Source organism: Colletotrichum scovillei (genome assembly GCF_011075155.1).
Source record: "Colletotrichum scovillei strain TJNH1 chromosome Unknown Contig00008, whole genome shotgun sequence".
NCBI classification, from domain to species: domain Eukaryota; kingdom Fungi; phylum Ascomycota; class Sordariomycetes; order Glomerellales; family Glomerellaceae; genus Colletotrichum; species Colletotrichum scovillei.
In genome coordinates this window covers 1,599,020-1,620,249 of record NW_023336266.1, presented here as the reverse complement: position 1 = coordinate 1,620,249, position 21,230 = coordinate 1,599,020, and the positions used below count along the sequence as shown (strand labels likewise).

At 50.1% G+C, this 21,230-nt stretch overlaps 7 protein-coding genes across 7 annotated transcripts; 3 read left to right on the top strand and 4 right to left on the bottom strand.

Annotated features, from left to right (window-relative positions):
• Window positions 1-120: 120 nt before the first annotated feature.
• HER10_EVM0006497 (major facilitator superfamily transporter) lies at window positions 121-2,174 on the bottom strand (the record flags this gene model as incomplete). Its single annotated transcript, XM_035476080.1, has 5 exons — window positions 121-691; window positions 743-865; window positions 927-1,179; window positions 1,245-1,858; window positions 1,951-2,174. The coding sequence occupies 5 exons, from the start codon at window positions 2,172-2,174 to the stop codon at window positions 121-123; spliced, it is 1,785 nt and encodes a 594-aa protein (XP_035330731.1).
• A 4,074-nt stretch (window positions 2,175-6,248) lies between these two features.
• HER10_EVM0001213 (uncharacterized protein) lies at window positions 6,249-7,458 on the top strand (the record flags this gene model as incomplete). The annotated part of the gene is made up of 4 exons (XM_035470968.1): window positions 6,249-6,347; window positions 6,427-6,711; window positions 6,783-7,118; window positions 7,189-7,458. The coding sequence occupies 4 exons, from the start codon at window positions 6,249-6,251 to the stop codon at window positions 7,456-7,458; spliced, it is 990 nt and encodes a 329-aa protein (XP_035330413.1).
• Window positions 7,459-9,900: 2,442 nt separating this feature from the next.
• On the top strand, window positions 9,901-12,549 carry HER10_EVM0000208 (uncharacterized protein). The gene is made up of 5 exons (XM_035470002.1): window positions 9,901-11,006; window positions 11,113-11,369; window positions 11,423-11,814; window positions 11,870-11,935; window positions 11,981-12,549. The coding sequence occupies exons 1-5, from the start codon at window positions 9,994-9,996 to the stop codon at window positions 12,200-12,202; spliced, it is 1,950 nt and encodes a 649-aa protein (XP_035330345.1). The 5' UTR covers window positions 9,901-9,993; the 3' UTR covers window positions 12,203-12,549.
• Window positions 12,507-13,208, bottom strand: HER10_EVM0010672 (uncharacterized protein; the record flags this gene model as incomplete). The annotated part of the gene is made up of 3 exons (XM_035480124.1): window positions 12,507-12,636; window positions 12,705-12,856; window positions 12,927-13,208. 3 exons carry the CDS (start codon window positions 13,206-13,208, stop codon window positions 12,507-12,509), a joined length of 564 nt encoding a protein of 187 aa, XP_035330957.1.
• A 1,398-nt stretch (window positions 13,209-14,606) lies between these two features.
• On the bottom strand, window positions 14,607-15,280 carry HER10_EVM0003464 (complex I intermediate-associated protein 30; the record flags this gene model as incomplete). Its single annotated transcript, XM_035473139.1, has 2 exons — window positions 14,607-14,682; window positions 14,736-15,280. 2 exons carry the CDS (start codon window positions 15,278-15,280, stop codon window positions 14,607-14,609), a joined length of 621 nt encoding a protein of 206 aa, XP_035330551.1.
• Window positions 15,281-16,319: 1,039 nt separating this feature from the next.
• HER10_EVM0007995 (uncharacterized protein) lies at window positions 16,320-17,972 on the bottom strand (the record flags this gene model as incomplete). The annotated part of the gene is made up of 2 exons (XM_035477533.1): window positions 16,320-17,820; window positions 17,872-17,972. The coding sequence occupies 2 exons, from the start codon at window positions 17,970-17,972 to the stop codon at window positions 16,320-16,322; spliced, it is 1,602 nt and encodes a 533-aa protein (XP_035330814.1).
• A 1,658-nt stretch (window positions 17,973-19,630) lies between these two features.
• HER10_EVM0007669 (uncharacterized protein) lies at window positions 19,631-21,085 on the top strand (the record flags this gene model as incomplete). The annotated part of the gene is made up of 1 exon (XM_035477218.1): window positions 19,631-21,085. One exon carries the CDS (start codon window positions 19,631-19,633, stop codon window positions 21,083-21,085), a length of 1,455 nt encoding a protein of 484 aa, XP_035330801.1.
• Between the last annotated feature and the right edge of the window lie 145 nt (window positions 21,086-21,230).

The window sequence follows — 21,230 nt, the reverse complement described above, 5'->3', positions numbered from 1 at the left end:
TACAGTCTATAAAGTAATAGGTAAGGCCTCTTCTTTCCAAAGTTTCGGTTCTAATGGGTTATCTTGGAATATACACAGCAGAACACAGCCGTTTCGGTATGGGAAGAGTGCCAGTCCGGATTAGAAAACAGTCCCCTTCGTCTGTTTTCCCTTCTCCTCCTCCACAGTCTTAACGTTGATGTTACGCCAGATAAGCAAGGACAGTAGTACCAGGGGAATGAAAGCGCAACCAGCAATGACCATCTTCCGCTGAACGTCAGCATACGCCGCAATAATCGCCGTACGAATAGGGCTGCCCATAGGGTACGAGAGCTGCGTTTCAATACTAGCGTAGATGCTTGCAGTAAGGTCCTTGCTGCCCTCCGGGAGCTTGGCATAGATGTTCTTCTTAAGAACATTGTTCCAGATACCACCAGCGATAGCTAAGCCGATGGCAGCACCGATGGAACCGAAGAGTCCGTGCAACGCTAGAGCGATGGCGATCTGCTGGTGAGTGACAGACGACATAATGGCAATTTGGGAGCAGATGCTGAAAATGCCGCTGGCAACACCGTTGAAGATCTGGCACATAACAAGGTAACCAACGGTGGTTGACGGGGTACGGAAGTGGATGAGTAGCGCGGTGCCGAGGACGCATATAGGTACTCCGGAAAGGGCGATGTACTTGAAGCGGCCGGTGTATCGAATCGCACTTGAATCCGGGTTAGTAGAAGATCATTGATTGATGTACAAGTAGACTCACACTCCGATGAAGGGAGAAATGATTGCAGAGGTCAAGCTGAAGGCATTGAGGATGTAGCCAGAGCTCGTGATGTCTTGGTTGTGCGCAACTTGCAAATAAGATTGATAATATGAATCCCAGCAGCTAAAGATGACTGTTAATACAGGGTCGGCATGGAGACGTCGTCATATCAGTGTCAACTCACTAGATGGAGGCGAACATGATGCCATAAACCAAGCAGGCGCCCAGAATGGTCCTATCCTTCAAGAAGTGGTACGGGAACAGGGAGACTTTGGCGAAGTTCCTCTCCCATAGAGCGAAAAGAGCCAAGCCGATGACACCAAATACAATCAAGCAGATGATGGTAGGGCTCTTCCACTGATGGGTGGCGTTGGAGACAAGAGAGAATGGCAACAGAAGCATGGACCATCCGGCCATCACCAAGATCAAGCCAACAACTAGGACCGTTAGCAATTCAAGCTCCGAGTGGTGATTTGTATCTTTACAAGTGATTGCTACGTACCGTCAAATTCGATGAAGTAATGCTTGGTAGATTCCCAGGTAGATCGGGTCTTCTGCTTAGGAGGGATCAAACCAGTCTTCTTGGCTTTGATCTCGCTCAGGAAGAAGATAACAGCGACAGGAACACTGAAACCGATCAAGATGATGGCAAAGGCGCCGAATGCCCAGCGGAAGTTGACCTTATCATAAAACAGCTGCGCAATCTCAGGACCGGCAAAAGTCGTGGCGATTGTCGGCGTGCCGTTCAGAGCGATGATAGTCATACGATTCCTCAGGGAAGTCATATCGGAGAGAACGATAGTAATGATGTAGATGAGTCCAAGATGGCCAACCCAGAAAATCGTCTGCGCGGCAGCGTACGTCTCAACGTTCTGGCACGTTGCCTTCATGATCATACCGATGGTGACGAGGAAGACCATGCCGGCGAATCCTTCCGCACGGCCGCGAATATCGATAATCTTGGCGATCGTGAGCTTGGAGACACCGCCGAGAATCGTGGAGACAATGCTGGTCGTCGCAAGCAGGCCATGCTGACCGAACGAGGAGGTCACGTAAGGCGTCAAGTTGCTTTGAACAGATTGCAAGAGGCCGTCGGTGAAGGAAACGAGGTACAAACTGTATGAAATCAATTAGACGTCGATCGGAAAAGCCCAATGGCGGTCGTTGAGAGCTTTCTTAGGTGAAAGAAAAAGAACGCAAAGACTCACAGAGCGAAGACTACCCAGAGCATCTTCCAAGACCACACTGAGGTGATGGCCTCTACCTTCTTGACACCATCTTGCTTGTGCTCGGGGCCCTCCTCATAATCGAGCTTCATAGGCTCGGCATGACCATCAACGGAGTTCTGAGCAGTGCTTTTCTCGATGTCGTTTTCGCCGGCAACATGGTTCTGCTCGGACACCTGAGGCGTCGGCGAAGCGTTGGCTGCCATGTTGGTTTCTACGAGATCAACGACAGGCAAGTGTTGCAAAGAGGGGAACGCACTTTGGATGCGGAGTGGATGTCTGAGCCAACAGAACAACGAACGGAACGAACGGCGTGGAGAGAAAGAACTTAATAGATATGCGCGGCGAACAGATGAATTTGAAAAGATTTATATTATCGCGTACCTGCAATGTCTGATCCATTGCTGATCCCACTTGCGGACCCACGCTGTAGAGAGATCATCACCAACACACATGTACATGGATCCAGTGCAACCTGAGATCAAGGGGATACGATTCGTCCAAAGGATCTATTGTCCGTGATGGAGTGAAGGACTAGACGGAACACTTGCTCTTAGCGTCGATGTCCGGCGAAGCGGGAATCGCTCCTTAAGCCGGCGAGCCGGCACCGCCACCGCTTACCGGCCGCAAAGTGACGTCTGTCGTACCTGGTTCTCAGGTTGCCGCGGAAGTCGAGTCCGCTCACTGGCTCGGCGTCATCGGGGCCCCAATGTCGTTGCAGTTGCTGGACAGTTATCAGATGATCTGACAAGGTATTTGGTGGAGAGTGTGTCCACTGGGGTTCCTCTTTCAGTTGCTGTCGAGTCAGGGGCATCCCAGTTTACGAGGGAAAATTCTCATCGATTCCCTCGCATGCCGAGCTTGCTGTTCCTCGCTGTACGAGGGGAGCGACTGAGTGAGGAATCTTGACCGGAATCTGGAACATTGTCAATCAGATTTTGGAGCCTGGGCTTCTATCGGCCCGGGTCTCTCAAAGTCTGCTTGCCCATCACTTTTGCAATGTACCCGATCGAAAGACTGATGCACAGGCACCAAAAGGGTCCTGTTACTGCTTGATTGAGGCTCCAACCCCTGCATCGGGATTGCTGGCAAATACCTCGCTCCCGCCGCTAAGCCACTCGCTTCAGCCAACTTAAATACCGACTGCAAGTAATTCATTGTCGGTTCCGGATTCCGACGCTAACAATAGCCTCTTCTTGCCGTTTTAGAAAACTGCCATCTACCCATTCCAGAGGCCGCCGTTGGATGACAGACATTGGATCATCGATCACGGATACTCTTGGAAACTAGCATCGTATTAACGTCTCCGCCACGTTTTGAGGTATCCAAAACTCTTGTGACATGATGCTGCCATATTTCGTTCTGCAGATGATTGGTCAGTGGTGAGTTGTCCATGTCACCATGTGTAGAGGGTGCAAAGCCGAGAAGCCAACACTGTAGCCGAAGTTGGATCGACTTGATCGGAGTATCGGCGCAGCAGCCAGTTCCTGATTAATTCCCTCACGAAGTTTGTGCTCCACTGAAGCTTGGGCTCCTACTTCCAAGTTCCATTGAGGACTACGCTCAGCTTGCCGCCCCTTTAGGCTGACACTACCTCCTGCAGGATGTCTCCAGCAAAGAATGGGGCATTTGACTCGTGGCAACTATTCCCGATCATCCGCGACGACACAGTCGGGTGGATTTCCAACGAGTGGTGAATGAAACGAATAACAGAGTTTGTATTCCGTGGCTATCCAGCCTTTTCTGCCTTATTGTCTTGTATTAATCCGCGTTATCATTCCTTTTACCTTTCTTCATTCGACATTTGCTAAGGACTTGCTCGTGAAGCTACGTCGCATAGAAGCTTGGTTGTGACAAAAGCCTTGTAGTGGCAATATCCTGAATAGCTTCCCTCAAATGAGTTCATCACAGCCCTGATTGACCGAGTGTCATGTTGAGCTGCTGATGTATGCCTGTTGTAAGCGACATGAAGAAACAGGGAATCTAGGTTCCATGCCACCAAAGGTAGCAAGTACCTGAGCGGTGAGTTAAAATACCATTTACCGGCTTCAGATCATTGATCAATGGTCACTTACGATCTCTGTAGATCACCCTTGTTAAGAGCATTCAAGATTGCTACCAACTCTCTAGTCGTGGAGGCGCAACTTGAGACAACGAACGGTGCCTGATTACGGAAGGCTACATTGTCGAAGAACGAAATATGTGAGAAGATTGATGAGCGAATGGAATTTTCAACCTGGTGAAAAGTGCAGATGATGGTAGACAGCCATGGCACATGCTTCTTGTCGAGGTCTTTCGGTATCAAAAGTGGCTTGATGAGTGCCGGTAGATTTTGTCTCCACAAAATCAACTCTTCTAGAAGCTGATGGCTGACTTCGGCATGTAACTCCTGTGATATTGACGAGGAAGCAGGTGAGCGCAATTTCTCGTATGCTTTACTTTGAATTTTAGCCAAGAGAAGCTGTTCCTTGAGGCAATTAAACGATGTGCCGTCTTGGAGATAAATAGTCCCATAGCCATCACATGGTTCTTGCCTTGGAATAACTGGCACGATGTTTGAAGATAACAGCGGTGGCTTCCCAAGCCATAAAGAGAGGTTCTGGTCAAGTATGTAGGCATGTAAAAGCAGGCGATGGTTGTGAATTGCTGTTTCGTCTAAGGTGGTGGATAGTTTGTGGAACCCGGCGAGAAACATCATTTGAGCGGCAACACCTAATACCATGGCTGATGTTGGCAACCTTGACGTAGACGAAAGGAATAAGGCCTTTGATTGTTAGTAATTAGCTAAGAGATAAACAAGCATCTGGATCTGTGATGGCATACCATAAGAAGCAAGGCGCCAATCGCAACCGAGTCTGGCTGCTCTAACATAAGTGACGGCATCATATTCAGCGCTGTGAGCAGACAGCGTTCTGAAGAGTCAATCCCTTCTATGCTATTTGATTGAATAGCGTAAGCGCACACAATATTGACAGCGGCACAAACCTTTGGCGAAGATGAGGTTCGTTTGTGATCATATTCGCGAAAGATTGCAATAAGTTCGCTCGTCTGGAACATGCCACATGCGCTAGTTGATTCTGAAATGAGACCTGCGATCTCTGATATCAGCTCTATGTGAATCGTAAGGAGGACCTTCGGGTGAGGCTCTGAAAGACACGTACTTTCAAGACAAGCCTGTCTCAGATTGCGCGGAACAGCTGTCTGTGACAGCGAGGTCGTGAAGCACGGCTCGCCAACTTGCTTCAATGACTCTCTGGATGCGATGCTGAAGCTGTGGTCACCCAAAATAAGATCGACGCATTTAGTGTTCAGCAATGAGAAGATCTGGCAAGAACCTTCGCTTCTTGTGAGCTGGCTGACGAAAGAGCCATGAAATACACAAGTTGAGAAATTACCTTGATACGTAAAGTCAATGATTGACTCCGATTGATCCATCATCACGCTCGTGCCTCGTCGCACGAGTTGATACAGAACATCTGGACAAGAAGTTTCAAGGCCATAAGTTACACAAGGCCACAGAACCCTTGAAGGACTATTTGTATGACGGTGTGATGGTGTTGTAGCCAAGGAAGCGACCGAGAGAACGCTTTCCAATTTGTTCTCGACTCGTTCTAATGACCGTATGAGATCATGGCGAGATCTACGTAGAGGCAAATGTCAGCGTCTACAATTGATTCTCCGTCAGTCTCGACCCAGCATACTTCCGGCTTGTGGGCGCTCGTTGTCTTGTGTATGCATAATCACACTCAAGACTCTTAGCTAAGCATTGCGAGCACCGTGGCACAGCTGCATCGCACTTGATCTGAAAGATGAGATTAGACTAGCTGTCAAGAGGAGTTTCATTTGAGAGGGGGTAACCCTTCTACCTTCCGCTTTCGGCACGGCGTGCAAGCCCATCTGGACCTCTGAGTCATGATAGGGTAGAGTCGTCTCGCTTGTTCAGGCGGATGGGGTTGACCAGAATGTGCCGACGCGGTGGTAAGGAGCAGGAAATTGTCTTTGGTTGTGCGGCTCAACTCGTGAACACATTATGAGTGATTTCTGGTGACGACGGAGTTCAAGCGGATATTGGAGTCAAACTCCGCAACCAGAGAGTTGTTCCGGTACCCGGGGACCCGCGCCACGGGAGTGGGGCCGTTGTTCCGATTCCCTAATACCCGACACCACAACTAAAGACTTACAATGCCGAAAGAGAGCCAGAGTACTTAAGAAGAAATCCCAGCCCAAGATCAATTTCCATGATATCTCGTCATTGTTCTCAGCTATTCACCAACGCTTCGATGTCTCTCAAAACTCACAAAGTAGCAGTGTTCGGAGCTGTTGGGGAGTCTGGGGGTATTATTGTCAATGGCCTGCTGGAGTCAACATCTCCGTCTTTTGTGAGTTAACGAGTCTCAATTTGCATTCTTTTCTCGAGCGCATGTTTCTATGAAAATTTTCACTGACAAGGTTGCAAAGGAAGTCGCCGCCTTGGCCCGGCCCTCGTCAATCTCAAAGCCAGCGTATGAGGAGCTGAGAAAAAGAGGTGTAAACGCCATTGTCATCGACCTTGACAAGCCAGAGACCGAGATCGCCAACAACTTGAGAGGATTTGAAATCGTAGTAGCCTCGGTCCATCCTGCCGGCATAGCGTCTCAAATAACACTGGCTCGAGCAGCCAAACTGGCGGGCGTCCAACGCTTTATTCCCAGCGCATTCGCGATGGCTATCTCGCCAACCGCCAACTCTTCCGTCCAGAAGTCGGTACGTCAGAACTCCACGGGTTAGTGGGCTTTATGATATTTAATATGTCGGTTTCTGACGTCCAATTGCAGAAGGAGGTGGTTTATGCGGAACTGAGAGCCATCGACCTACCGTTCACAATCATCGACGTCGGCTGGTGGTACCACGGATTTATCCCTCAACTGGCTTCTGGGCGAACTGACTATACCGTTGTGTTGCCTGAGTTCTTACGAAATCTAGTTCCCGGTGACGGAAATATGCCGACACACGTTGTGGATTGTGCGGATATTGGGGAACTCATTCCTCGCATCATTGTGGACCCAAGAACCATCAACCAAAAGGTCATGGCCTCCTTAGCAACGATGTCTTTCAACGAGATGTTCGCCATAGCCGAAGAACTTTCGAAGGAGAAGGTCATGAAGAAAGAGGTAAGATGGCTCCACGAGGCAATCCCTTGCGCTTTGATGAACTCCCACTAACCACGTCATTCTCGCCAAGATTTCCGCCCAGGGATTGCAGTCGATGATCGCAGACTTTGATGCACAGCTACAAGAAAACCCTCAAAATGCCCTTGCGGCAATTGGAAAGTTCTGTTTGGAGTACTATTATTCATCATTTATAGATGGAGACAACAGTCCAGAGGGAGTCAGTCGCCTAGGCTATCTTCTGGCCGCTGATCTTTACCCTGACTTCCAGCCGGCATCTTTCCAAGATTTCTTGTTGGAAGTGCTCAAGGGCCATATTCGGATTCCCTATTCAGGGAGATAGGTGTAAAGATCTCAAGTGGCGGCACATCAACTGAATTGTCCAAGTGCTGTTCACTCGATCTAGGACCAAGCCAAAAATGGCCATTTTTGGAGTTGCTGAGTGATGCCTTAGTTGATTAAGATGAGCGAGACAGACTTTTGTTGTTTCTTGAAGAGCTTTTAGGCACTCGGCAACTCAAAGCCAAATTCTCAAGCCCATTAAGGTTTCGAGATTGCGAGAGATATTACATCTTTGCATCAACAGATTTCACAGAAGTTGATTTAACTCAAATTATTGCCATCCCTCTTACCAAAGTCTACGTGAAGCCAAGACTATATATTCAAGGTCCGATTAATTTATCGTACGATATCTCCATCTAACGCTACAGATAGTATTGACGATGTCTCCCTCGCCAGAATGCATCATCACTCTAAGGGAGGCCGAAGGATGTAAATAGACGCTCATTAAGATCAAAAAAAGGAAAACAAGCTTCGAAAGACACGGACTGAACATAGCTGCAATAGTGTGGAAGCACGGGTGAATAGCAAAAGGAATACCTAAGCGGCAGACTCAGTCATAGTTCCAGTTGACACCGCTGCAACATCGCTCCAAGGATGAGTGCACTGCTAAACGTAATATGCTGGGGATCATGACGACAACGAAAAGGCAAACGAAGTATGAATTCCGGAAACGATAATACACGGGGGCGAACAGCTACTATAGTAAAGCCTGGTTAGTGTAAGAAGGAATGGAAGGAATGGAGGAGACGCAATGTTCTACATGATGGATTTGAACTTCGGAGCGTGGCATTCAGAGACAGCTTGTATTCCATCAGGTTTTATGCGTTGTTGTTGTTGTTGTTGTTGTTGTTGTTGTTGTTGTTATTGACGTAGGCTACTACAAAGGCTTGCAGGCATAGCTGAGTTTCGTGAACTCGCCATCACGTCGATTACGTATGTAAGTTAGGTCATCGCGAGGTATGTAATTGAAGGTATCTGCCGAAAGATATCTCAACTATTGATGCAATTGACTTCAAGCAACGAGTGTAGTGGCTCATCTCAACAAGATTTCGTGAAATCTACACCTTACTTTCTCAATGTTGTCTCTTGAATCAAGAAAACGCATGATCGGGGTTTCCTCGTCATGGCATTGCAAAATGTGTATGATTTCTTGATTTGTCTGAATTGATTAAACTCATAGACCTTTCCTCAATGAATCATTGTCGACTGGTTCCCCACCGCTGCATATCTGCACATCGACCTGTGTAATAACTTTGAATGTCTGGCGGGATAGTACAACGCCAGAAATTTCTCCATTGCTTCTTAATATGAGGCGGTCTTGCACATTATTCCGGTCGTTGAGGTGCCTTGCCACAAGGTAACTGTGTGTCTTGCTGGGGTTTTTACTGTACATTATCAGATTAGCCGGAAGATTTATGGAACAAAATTATTCACACAACGGGGTGCAAACATACTGGCTGTCGTAGACTGAAGAGCAAGGCATGATTGGAGCTGTTGAAGCAAGTCGCGGTACCCCCTCTGGTGGTAACTTGACGATCTGTAGTCGGTAACTGAGTAGCTCCTGATAACCATGGGAAATCTCAAAGTGCATCTGGATTGAAATAGGCATGATATTAAATGCAATATAAATACTTGGAAGCATCATAACAATTTTGTCCTGGCCAGCAGCATGGTTTTCAGACTCAAACGCGCGAGATATTATCTTTCAATTTAATGCATTTCAACTGATAGTCAATTGAAGAATTGCACACAAAGTCTTCGACTGAATTTCGATTTCGTGAGATTAAAACTGACTGGACACAACTGACCGACCAATCGAACTCTCATACGTCTTTGCAGCAGGTCTACAGGCACCCCTGGTCAGTGATAACAGTGTAACTAAGTACGTATCAGCCTCAACAGCGGGCAAACTCCATGAGGCTCCAAGTACTCCGCGGTGGTGACGCAAGAAACACTCCTGTGGGCTTAAACGAATATTGAATTCCGTCTGTAACATGGAAATCTCAGCCAGGCTTCTCACTAAGTACCTTGCAGGCAACCACTGACCCGTTTTTGCCGTGCTCAGCTAGTCACCGAAAACGCCTTGCCAGGCTGTGTGAATCAGGCAACCTGGTTCATTGGTTGACTGCGGTCCAATCAGATGTGTTCATACCAAGTCGACTGTACTGAGATTGTGCGGGCCAATGAGACCATTGGCGCTAACGCTGTGCTACGCCCTGTCTTACATTTGGCTGCAAGTCCTGCTTTTCCTCGTTGAGTTACAGCAAATTGAAACTGAATTTCAAACTTTTGAAAATGAAAATGGCCCAATCTCAGCCCTTGCTACCTTACCCTTGTCATAGCCATCATTTTTGAATGGCACGTGTCGGCGCGGTAGCTCATTTTTACATTCGCCCGGGCTCCCTATTCCTTTCCACCATCTGTCTTCCTCGACAACTTGATACTCGTACGACAGCTTCCTTTCTTACCTCAGTGAGAATTGGACCACCAGCCCCTGTTCATCATCATACCTCCTGTTTGCATTTGGTTCGCAATAATGAACGATGAGCACGAGGCAGCAGCTGAGGGTGTCACCTCAACTAAGAGCCCACAAGAACATACTATATATCGCGGTAAATCAGTCGAAGTTCCCTCAAAGCTAGCACTTCGCCGACAAAAGACTCATGTCGACGACAATCATTCAGTGGGGACTATTTCAACTTCATATTCCAAGGCTCATTCTGCTACCTTTTCGGCTCCTCAATTCGACTTCCATATGCATTCTCCATCGGCGACGACTCCAACCACATCTCGACCGCAAAGCCCTACCAGGCTGACCTCCGCACCGGGTCAAGCCATGGAGCTTGGTCTTGTTGGTATCGGAGAACATGTCAACACGTTGCCCTCAGGCAAGTTCATCGCAGATTTGCCGATTCTCTCTCGAGATCCTCGCCTACCAGAACCTCAACTCCCCCGTGACGGAGGTAGCACTCCAACTGGAATCTACAGCGCGGCTGAGTCACTGATTAGTTCCCGAGATTCCGACTCTGATTCTGATATCTGTCGCTCTGATCTTGATCTAGAGAGTGCTGCCAACATTGCTTTGTCCCGTTCTCTTGGGGTGCGTCTCAGCCGACTCAGTCACCCTGTTCGTGTCATTGAGGCGTTCTCCAAGTTTAAAGATCAGTGCGTCGAAATTCTGCAGCAAGAGGAAGCGTTTTCGACTATTGATTGGGATGACGACGGCTTTTCCTGCTATGATGTCGAGGAGGGAGATGCTAGCAACGGGAATTCGGCATTAGATGAGACGTCAAATCGAGCTCAGCAATCAGATTCAGGAACAAAGAAGCGACCTGCTGCAGAACAAGGCGGAGACGATGGCCACGACGAGATGGGCGAGAATGATGGTCAAGATCAGGGCCCAACAAGAAGAGGACGCAGCAAGAGACGAAAGATCGGGCGTACAGGGGGTTTCAGCTGTCCCTTTAGAAAACGTAACCCCTGGAGATTCAACGCTCGGGAATTCGATGCCTGTGCCAATAAGCCCTACAAGGATATGGCAGAATTGAAGTAAGTTCCAATGTTCTTGCAATACTCCTACAGCTGATGCGGAAATCGCATGTTTTCTCCTACGCTACTATCTTTGAACAAGACCTGACTCGGGATAATTACATAGGAGACATATTAGCGCCGATCACGGGAACCAATCTTGTACTTACTGTGGGCAACCACGAACGGCTGAAGACCACCCGCCTAAAGTTTGCCTTCGCAACCAGCAGCTGAACCCCAGTTGCGACCCAAGAGACCCCGAAGATGGCGTTGACAATCTCAAAGATGCGTCTCTCAGAAGCCGTGCTGCCGGCTGCAAAATCCAAACTTGGGCACAACTGTGGAATCTGCTTTTCCCCAATGATGAAGAGATACCTTCGCAAGGTATGTGGCACTGGCATTGTTCAGTAGAAAGCTGCTAAAAATGACTACTATAGCCTTTGATCCTGTGATAGAACACCACGAAATAGCCGCTGAGGGATGTGAGAAGTTTGTCCTGAAGACTGCCGAAGACATCTTCGATAGCGTACCGCAAAGTTCTGGTCTGTCATTACAGGCCATTCAGGAGATCCTACATAAAGGAACAAAGGTTCTTCTCCGAGGCTCCAAGTATGCTGACTATGGGCGTTGTAAGATGGTGGGAAACAATGATATGATCCAGATGTCAACACCCATGAAGGGCAAGTCTGTTGTTCAAGTGATTCACAGTCAGGTTGACGACGTTTTTGATGACGGCGAGTCTCCGGGTGTAATTGTCACACTACAATCTTCGCCCCAGGGCGCACCTGTGATATACAATAGTACATCAACTGGTTTGAAGTCTTCTCCAGTAAGTCCTTGCACCCGCTTCAGACTGTGGTCCTCATACTTACACTACAATGAAGGTCAGCCGTGAGCGATTGATTGCACCTAAAATTGAGCGAGCCCCTACGCCAAGTGTCACTCAGAAGGTGAGTTTCTGCCAAAAGTTGTCCTGTAAGTACTAATATGTCCAGACTTGTCTCGCAACTGGCGCATTGATTCAGGATGGGTCTCCCATCTCCACTGGAGGTCATCAGAACCCCAATGTCCCGGATCTGGCTGATGGGGATACTTTCTATTGGCCAGACGCGGACTTTCAAAACTGGAATGGGGGCTATGGGGACGAAAATATGTATATGGAAGGTGCAAACACCGAAGATTTCTGGCCGTCATACGAGGTCCCAGGTCCTAGGTAGATCAACCTCCTAGCCGTTTACTAGTTCGGAGAGTCACAGCTAGGCCGAATGATGGTGTCATCTTTCATTCAACGTATAGGTGGTCATGTGTAGTGATTTCATTTAGATGCTTTTGTATTTTAAGTACCTTCATTACGGGCCGTCCGTCGAATCTTACACTGTAGACGGACGTGTGACTTAGACTATTATGTGTATATCATTGAACTAGAGGCGGATAAACAATGCTTTCGCAGAACCCTCCACGGGTCCATATCTCTCTCGCCTGATCTTCTCCTTCTATCTCTGCCGCGCATGTTATAGCCATTTACAAACCGGGCCTGCGGATATGCACCAACAGATTGCCGTTACCCCACGCAAACTCTTGGCCCTGGACAGTGTTGTCCGCGCGAGTGCAGCTGTCCATAATAAGACCGCCGGCACGGGCAACGTCGTTACTGTGGCAAAGGTATCAGTATTATGTATCTCGTGTCTCACAACTACGAGAACAGGGGCCAGTTCTTACCAAGCCGAAGAAGTAGAGGCCGCGTTAGTGCCTCCCTTGACACCAGTGATTTGAGCATTGCCAAGGAGACAGAAGACAGAGACAGACGAAACAACGCAGGCCTGGCTGCCCTTGCGGGCAAGGTCGTTGATGCAAGAGACCGCGTCGGGGACCTGGTTTGAAACTATGTCAGCGGTCTTGATACTATCAAGCCAGGATGCTGCAAGAGAGAAAGGGACATACGGAGGCTTCAGTGCCGGCAACAGTGTTGCAAGTGACGCGCTTCTGAAGAAGGCCGTTGGTTGCAGTGGTGCCGTCGGACTCGGTGGCGTTGACAGATTCTCTCCAGGCCTCGACGGCTTGGCTGGGAGTCAAGTTGTCTCCTTCGGGGTTGGCAATAATGCCATCGACCCACTTGGCGAAGGAGAAGACTTCCGCGGCATCAGACTGGGTCGCGGTGGGGATGGCTCCAATGAAGGGAGCCGCGGCCAGGACAGCCAGCGTAGAGAGGGCGACGTTGACCATGTTGAAGAATTGAGCGAGCTCTGAGCTTGAGTCTTGATGAGATGGGTGCCAGTGCTGAGAGTAGAAATCTAGACATTGGGAATGGCTTGGTCTTTTATAGCTAATTACGAGAGCAGACGGATATCTCTTCGGTGAAGCCTTTCGTTTGGGACAAGTCTCGAAACGGGTCTCGGCAGAGCTGCATGCTTGACCAAAGTCCTTTTCAAAAGCCTCAACCGAGATTTATTCTCCACAAAGCTTGAAGTAAGGTTACATGTAAGCTCACTAAACACAGGGGTCTCGGTCATGTCGGCTCAGCCTTGTAGGTAAACTGCACGACTATTCTTCGCGATGGCCTATCGCAAGAATTCCCGACCATTTGGTCGAGGATAACCAGGCCTTCCAGACAACAACGGCGTTATGTGAGCCTCACTATGAGCGGACAAGTGCGCACAAGCTTGCAATTTGCTTCTTCGGATGCATGAAAGACCCGAGATCACGTCGCCAACAGTTCTCCCAGACAATCATAGAGTATCTACCCTGCGAAGATATCGAGGCAGCAATCCGCTTCAGGATGTATCTTCAGTATAGCCCTCTAAACCCATGAACGTCCGAACGGCAGTGTCTGTTTTGTTCCTTCAGAGCTTAGTCTGAGTGAGTAATGTTACTTGTCAAGTGCCGTAGTGAAGAATAGGAAGGTCGCGGAAAGAAACCTAGCAAGGCAGAAGCTTGAGTCCACTTAGCTTTCGGGAATACTAACCGAGAAAGATCAGCATGCGGTCGGCAAACTATCATATGCAGGGAAAGCGGGCCTGGAAATATGGAACTCAGAGGAACGACCCATGAATGATACTAATTATCATGAACCAAAGTCCCTATCTAAAAGCGAGACGATGTGACCTCCAGTAATTGGATTTTAAGCGTGTTACTTGGCGGATTCATGAGAGACTTGGTCGGTGCTCTCCTGCGGGCCGTAAGACTGGGTCACGTTGTGGAATATGGAGCATCGGGCGGTCGGGCGGCCGCCTCCAATGCCTCGATTTTTAGTCCAGTTCGGGAAGTGATGCTGACGCTTCTCATGGTCGCGATACCAAGCAGAATGGGGTTATTGCGAAGATTATGGGAAAGAAGGCTGCCTAGTCCTTCGCATATCGGAAAGCACCAGAGTTGTGGAGTGCGACTCCGTTCTCTCACAGGATGCTTGACGCAGCTTATAACGAGATATCAGACGACGAGAGAGCGGGGCCTAAAAGTTTGTGAGAGTTTTCAGGCGGTGTAACCGATCAAATGGGACTTTCGAGAACCGGTGCCCGGGCCTTTGAGTCTAGACTCTAAGACTTATCACATCCCAAAGGAGCCCCAATAATATTCGCGGAGTTTCGCTTGTGATGGCATTAATCGCTGGTCATGAAATATGATCTACTTGCTTCCCTCCTTCGAAGCAATCGCAGACTTGATGTGCAGCTCGAAATCCCCATCCTGCTCAGCAAAGAAGCTATGACAGCGTTAGACCCAACCCACAATTCGCAAGAAACAGACCTCACTAACCTTCGAATCATGAAATTGACCCTCTTAATGCTCGTCAAATTTAGCGGCGCAGTATCATTCTGAACCCGTCCGCGGAAAGTAGGCACAAACGCGCTAAACGACATCACCACCTTCTCAACCGCGCCGTCCGTGTGGTTCACCGCCGGGATCTGGAAGTCAAACTCCCAGCTCACGCCAGACTGCTCCACGCCGTTCACGGGCGGCGGCACCGTATCTTTCAAGTTGAATGTGTATTTCTTGCCGTCCGTGAACGGGATCTCGAGGGTGATGGTATCGTATGCCGAGATGTCGAGGCTCGGCCAGTCGTCGACGGTGCGCTGGGACGCGAAGCCCGCGCCGCCGAGCGTCGCGTAGTCGAGGTTGCCGTGGAAGTTTGCAATCGACTGCGCGAACGGGTTGCCGGCGGCGCCGGCTTCGATGATGTCGAGGGTGGAATGACTCGCGCCGTTGCGGACTGTGTCGTCGGAGGCGATCCATTGGCTCTTGTCCCAGGGCGTGAAGAGGGCCGCTGAGGCCAGGGCGCGGAAGGCGACGGGGATGTGCATGATTGCTGGCAGGTGAACGGGTGCGATGGATGGCTGGTGTGAGGAAACGAGAGACGAAGGTTGGATCAGCAGCGGAATCGTGGGATGGTGTATGAATACCAGATGGCTGGGCACGTCGCTTATTTAACGCTGGATCGTCGTCATTGTCCGTGTTCGCTTGTCATGTTTACTAAACTTTGGCTGCCAAGATTCACGCTCCTTTCTTGCGTGCCCCTCGGAGCAATCAAGGGTTCCGGAGCAGTCCATCGTGGGTTCATTTACATGGTAAACTCTATTCTCGCGTTGTCAAATCCCAGGCTGGCGGTTCACCCGAAATGTGGAGAGTGCGCAGCAACGAAATGTCATGGATCTGGGATCTTCGCTTTCGTTACTTTCGTCAACAAGACGAACACAGCCGCCAAGCGCGCGCCGGTAGTGCCGAGGACGTCTAGGCATGTCGATTGAACCCCCTTTGAAACCCCTACGGATAATGATGGCGCGTTTAAGACATCCGCCTGCCGATTGATCAAGCCCTAACCGGTGATATCAGAGGCATTCCTCGGAAGATGGGACGATATTGGCGGCCGGGAACTGATGTGCAAAAGCCAGAGCAAGTTTCTTGTCAGTGAGTGCCAAAAAGCCCGTTCCGCAATGTCTTGGCCCTTGGCTAGTCATGCCACCGTCATCAGTCACAATTGGCGAAGGCACGTCAATGGTTAAAACATGGTGTTATGCTATTTGCTGTTGTTTTCCTATCGTACAATGCCCAGGCCATCACCTCGAACCGTCCAACCGCCGGATCCTCCTGGATCAGCCTGAATGAAAGAAAGTCGTTTCTCATACCAAATCGTGATGAAAGTCAGAGCCTCCAGCTCATTCCAAAGAAAACACAAAACTTTTGATTGTCCCGAACCTGATGAAACAAAACCATGAAACCACAAAACTGTCTACCACGCCTCAGGTCAGTACTCATGTTCGGAGCTCCGAGCAAGAAAAGGCTTGGATGAGAACCGAAGATGGCGAGATCTTGGCCCACGTCGTATTGAGACTAGATCAAACTTCAAGAGTTATCCTGAGTCTTGTGGGCGTGACGTTCTTTACGGCCATGAGTCTTGGTACGGCCGCCGCTACGACCTTGCGCGTGACCCTGAGCAGGGTTCTGAGCAGTATCTTGAGCATGAACATGACCGCGGTTCTTGCCACGACCCTTGGTCTGACCTTCAACGTGAACCTGATCACGGTCCTGAGTGTGGTTCCGAGCGTGACCCTGAGCACCGCCGTTGCCTCGACCGCCACCACGACCGCCACCACGACCGCGACCATTAGTCTGACTACGTCCGCCGCCGTGAGCTCGACCAACACTACCGGCATGGCCGTGAGTATTCTCGAGGGTAGCATCAGCGATATCGTCACCGCGCTGGGCCTGGACACGCTTCGGCTGACGGTTGCCAGCCTTGTGGTTGGGTTGAACCTCGACCATGTTATCCCGATCACGGTCTCCTTCGCCCTTGCCACCTCCAGTATGGGTGATCTTGTTCTTGCCCTGCTTCTTGGAGGTAGCACGCTTGCCAAGGTCACTCTTGCCAGTGACCGGGTGAACCTTGGCGCCGGGGATGAAGGTACGGTACTGAGTAGTGTTCTTGTGCTGAACCTGCTCGACGATGGCGCGGAGACGGGCGAGGCGGGTGCGGTTGTCTTCCTGCTCCTCAACGAAAGGGAACAGCTTGATGCGGTCAGCAATTGAGCACATGTTGTCGACACGACCGTTTCTGATGTCCTTCTGTTGCTTGGTTGAGTTCTCGAAGACGAGCTGATCGGTGATGAACAGCTTCTTGGCGTGGTCAAATCTGACCCACTCACGACCGATGATGATCTCCGACTCCGAATCCCAGACAATGTGGCGAGAGACGTTCCACTCTGAAATGAACTTGGGGCTCATGATGTTCCAGAAATGCTGAACGAGGGATGGGGTGTGTCTGGTGAACCAGTAGAAGCTCTCCGAGATAGCGTCTCTGATGAGGTGCTCATCATCGTGACCGGTAGAGAAGAGGTCGAAGGCAGCCATGTAGTCGAGCATGAAGTCGACGTGGAACATCATGTCCCAGTTGGAATCCTCGTACTTGAGGGTGTTCCAGTTCTGCTTGGTACGGGCCAGCAAGGTCATGAACATGTGTCTGACGATGCAGAGAAGCGAGCGGTGAAGGAGACGATCGCAGAGAATGCAGACCTCAGCCATGGTCTTGAGCTTGATTTTAGGGATCTCCAGGTGAGCTCGCTTGAAGGCCTCGGGGTCGTTTGCGTTGATGAGATCATCGAACAGAGAGAAGGGAACGACCTTGCTACCGAAAGACTTTATCTCAAAGTACCAGCCGTGAGTGAGTTGAAGGTAGAGTTTGAGAGCCTTGGAATCAATGTCATCGAAGAAGATCTCCTGGTTGTAGGACTCCTTGAAGAAGCCGAGGAGACAGGCATCGAAGTACAAGGATCCAGCGGTGATGATCTCGCGGAAGACAACGAAGATGGTGTCTCCACAGTAGATGTGGACGAACTCGTCCTCGGAGCTATCACAGGTATGTCAGAACACGCGCAAGCATAGGATCGGGTCAACTTACATGTCAAGGACCTTTTTGCTGTCGCCAGCCGCAACAGCTTTCTTGTTGTGATCCTCGACCATCGGGCGCGAGGTAATGCGGTAGTCGATGACCTTCTCCATTTCGAGCGATGATTCGAGCGTCTAAGCTGTAATTTGGTGTAAACTAGGTAGTTCGGGTATGTAGAGAGATGAAAACAACGGCGCGGATCCGCGGTAGAGATCCGAATCCGCAGTAGATGATACTAAGGAGAGGAAGCAGAGGGAAGATTGTGTTGGAACGGGTAGTTTCGTGGGATTTTCCTCTACCCTGAGGTGTTGTTTGTGGGAGAGGCAAAGAGAAGCAGGTGGATGTTGACAAAAGAAGAGTCTGTACCTGCCTTACAATGCCGTGTTGAAAGACAACAAGCGAGCCAGGCAAGGTCAGAAGGCCTACAGAGGGATATAGGTCCAAAAGGAGCGTTGGGGGCGTGGACAAGTGAATTGGTCTGATCTTAACCCTGTTCAAGGCACAAGGCGTGGGAGGCGTGAAGTCATAATTGCCCATGGGAAGTGGTCGGACACGGTGCCGTAGCCTTCCGGGCTGGCCCCACTTGTCGCCGAAGTGACCTCCGGTAGGCTCCGGATACACTCAGGAACTGCCTTTGTGTAGTCCCGGGTGAAAAGAACAAGGAGACAGACTGGCCACTATTGACTCATTCGCGAGCCTTCAGATAAGAGAAAACACTGCAAAACTTGTGAGAGAAGGAGCATAGCTTCAATAAGCCGCTCGCCGCCTGCCGCCTGGGTTGCTGTCTCTAGCATAGCACCCTCAGGGTCTTACGAGCTGGAGATATAGAAAATCGCCCAATATTGGACTCAGGAGACGTAAGGCTGGCAGATTGCATCAGGATTCTACCAGGAATCAAATGACCCAATACGCGAAGCTCTGCCTCATCATTAGGTCGGAATTTTGTCAGTTGAGTAGACTAAAAGGATGACTACTAGGTACTTTGCATGTTGAGGGCCCGAAGTGCACTGTCCGTCCCCCAGAACTTTGAATGAGATACAAGGGACCACCCTCCGAAGCGGATATGGAACTTGGCAGACAGTGCTAGAGCTCCAATGGACTTCTCAAGGTCTTTCCACATGCTTCTTTCTTTTCTTTGAGTAATTCTTCAAGAGCAGGCGGGAATCAAAACGTTGCTTGTGGTACGTACCCGAAGGAAGCCGATTTCACTGTGTGTACGTCTCGACCATCGCCACTCCACACAGTGAGGGGAGCACGACCCCTCCACATCCTTCCCAGTGCTTGCCTCGATGAAATGGAAGAACAATCTCGAAGCTGGCTACCTCTGCAAGTCACTCAACTTATGAAGGCGCAACCGCCAAGTAGCAGACTACCTCTTCTTCTTGGGACTACTTCCGCGTTGACCCTTTGGAAGCCAGGTATCTCTATGGACTAGCTGTTGAGTCAGCCGCCTCCGATTGAGTCATCCAAGTCCAAGCACCGTCAGCTCCAGGCGCCCGAGTTGCTCACTGTCTAAAGCATTGGCATCCCCAAGTTATATCAACGCAACTCTGTTCGAGCTTCTTATGGAGTGTCGTTCAAGGATTTCAACACTTTGGCCACCCTGTTCTGGCTGTTGTCTTACACTACTTCTCGCGCTCATCGCCCAAAGTTCATCTGCAAACAGCGACGTTGGCCAAGGTATGAGTATCGCACCTTTCGCCATGGATGGAGGCTAAGTAGTGCAGACTAGATCAAACTTTCTCCGGCCATCTGGCCCGCCATTATCGCAATGGGAGGTTCTGCCTTCGCATCTGGGGATGACCCTCTGGACACACCACGAATGCCCGCCGCAGTGTACGAACGAGCCAAGGCCGAATGTTTCGCTGCACTGCGGGAGCTGTACCTCTGTGTGGCTAGCCCTATTGAAGGACCCGAGAAGCAAGACTATGGAGACATTGACATCCTAGTCGCCTGGGAGAGAGCACCCTTCATCGGGAATTGCGGTGGGAAGAGAGCACCAAAGTCAACTCCTAGACGACAAGAAGAACGGGAAGATGACGAAGCGTGGTTCGAGATGGCCAACGACTATGGCGAGGGACAGGAAAGAACACCGGGCCATTCAATCTTGTCTAAGGACGAGGCACGCAAGGCCATCTTTGCCGCCCTCGGTGCCAAGCGCGCCATCTACAATTCCGGGGGCGACAACTATGCCATCCCATGGCCGGTAACAGATAAGGAGATGGATGCAGATGAACCCAAGCGGTTTATCCAAGTCGACGTAACCATCTGCAGTTCACTTCAGCAAGTACAATGGCTTCTATTCAAGCACGCCCACGGCGATCTTTGGATCATCATGCAGACCATCATTCAACCACGCGGGTTGACTGTGGACGACTACTCCATGTCACTGCGGAACAACGATATTGAAAGATACGAGAGATACAGTAAGAAGTGGTCCAAGGTGCATGTCTCGAGGGACCCTGCCGAGGTACTCGTCTTTTTGGGCCTTAATGTGGAGAGGTTCTCGGAGCCCTTTGCGACTCGAAACGAGATGTACGAGTACATTGCATCCTGCCGGTTCTTCTGCATCGAGACCAATCACGGCCGACACAACTACCCCGACCCAACGAACCCGGCAATGATCATGGAGCTTGTGGAGTCAGAGGGCAAGGGTAACAACATCATGGACACTGGCACCGCGGGAGAGCCCGCGACGAAGAAGCTCAAGAGTAGGAACAAGATAAAACGGCCCGCCTTCCGCCAATATTTTGACGAATTCCTCCCACGCTGCCGAGCAGAGGGACGGTACGCGGGACGACCGGATCTATACTACTGGGACGTTCACCAACAAGCCTTTGCCATTTGGGGCAACTTTCAACCCATGATGTCGCGCCAATGCATGCGGCTCATCATAAGCCTCGGGGAGGACAGGGTTCGGGCAAAGATCAAGGAAGTCTGCCAAAGATTGGTCCCTGGCACAGATGCTAAGGACAACCAGTACCGCGGCTTGCTGAACAAGGCGTTTAAGAAGATCATCATAGACGGTGACCTGTCATATGGCGTCAAGCCAGAGGAGAACGAGGAATTCAGGGACGGCATGGGTCAGATGATTAAGGTCCAGCCCGAGAAGTTCATTCTCAAGCATCACGAGGAGGTTGGGAAGGCGGCTGTAGCTGAGCACGAGCGGAAGTTTGAGGAGCATAAACGGTTGAAGGAGGAGCAGAAGACCAACAGCATTCTCTGACGTTGGGTATGGATATGGTTGTGTATTTCAAAGATACCACTAGCGTCATTGGGAAGAGAGAGACGCTCTGCAATCGAAGCTGTTCTCACCACCTCTGTCCTCTCTCCCACTTTTCAAAGTCGTCCTTTCCCACTATCTCATTCAA

Coding starts and splice junctions, on each gene's coding strand:
- HER10_EVM0000208 (XM_035470002.1), top strand. CDS start 9,994: ATGAACGATGAGCACGAGGCAGCAGCTGAGGGTGTCACCTCAACTAAG. Junction 11,370..11,422: donor TGAAGAGATACCTTCGCAAG/GTATGTGGCACT, acceptor TGACTACTATAG/CCTTTGATCCTGTGATAGAA. Junction 11,936..11,980: donor CGCCAAGTGTCACTCAGAAG/GTGAGTTTCTGC, acceptor TAATATGTCCAG/ACTTGTCTCGCAACTGGCGC.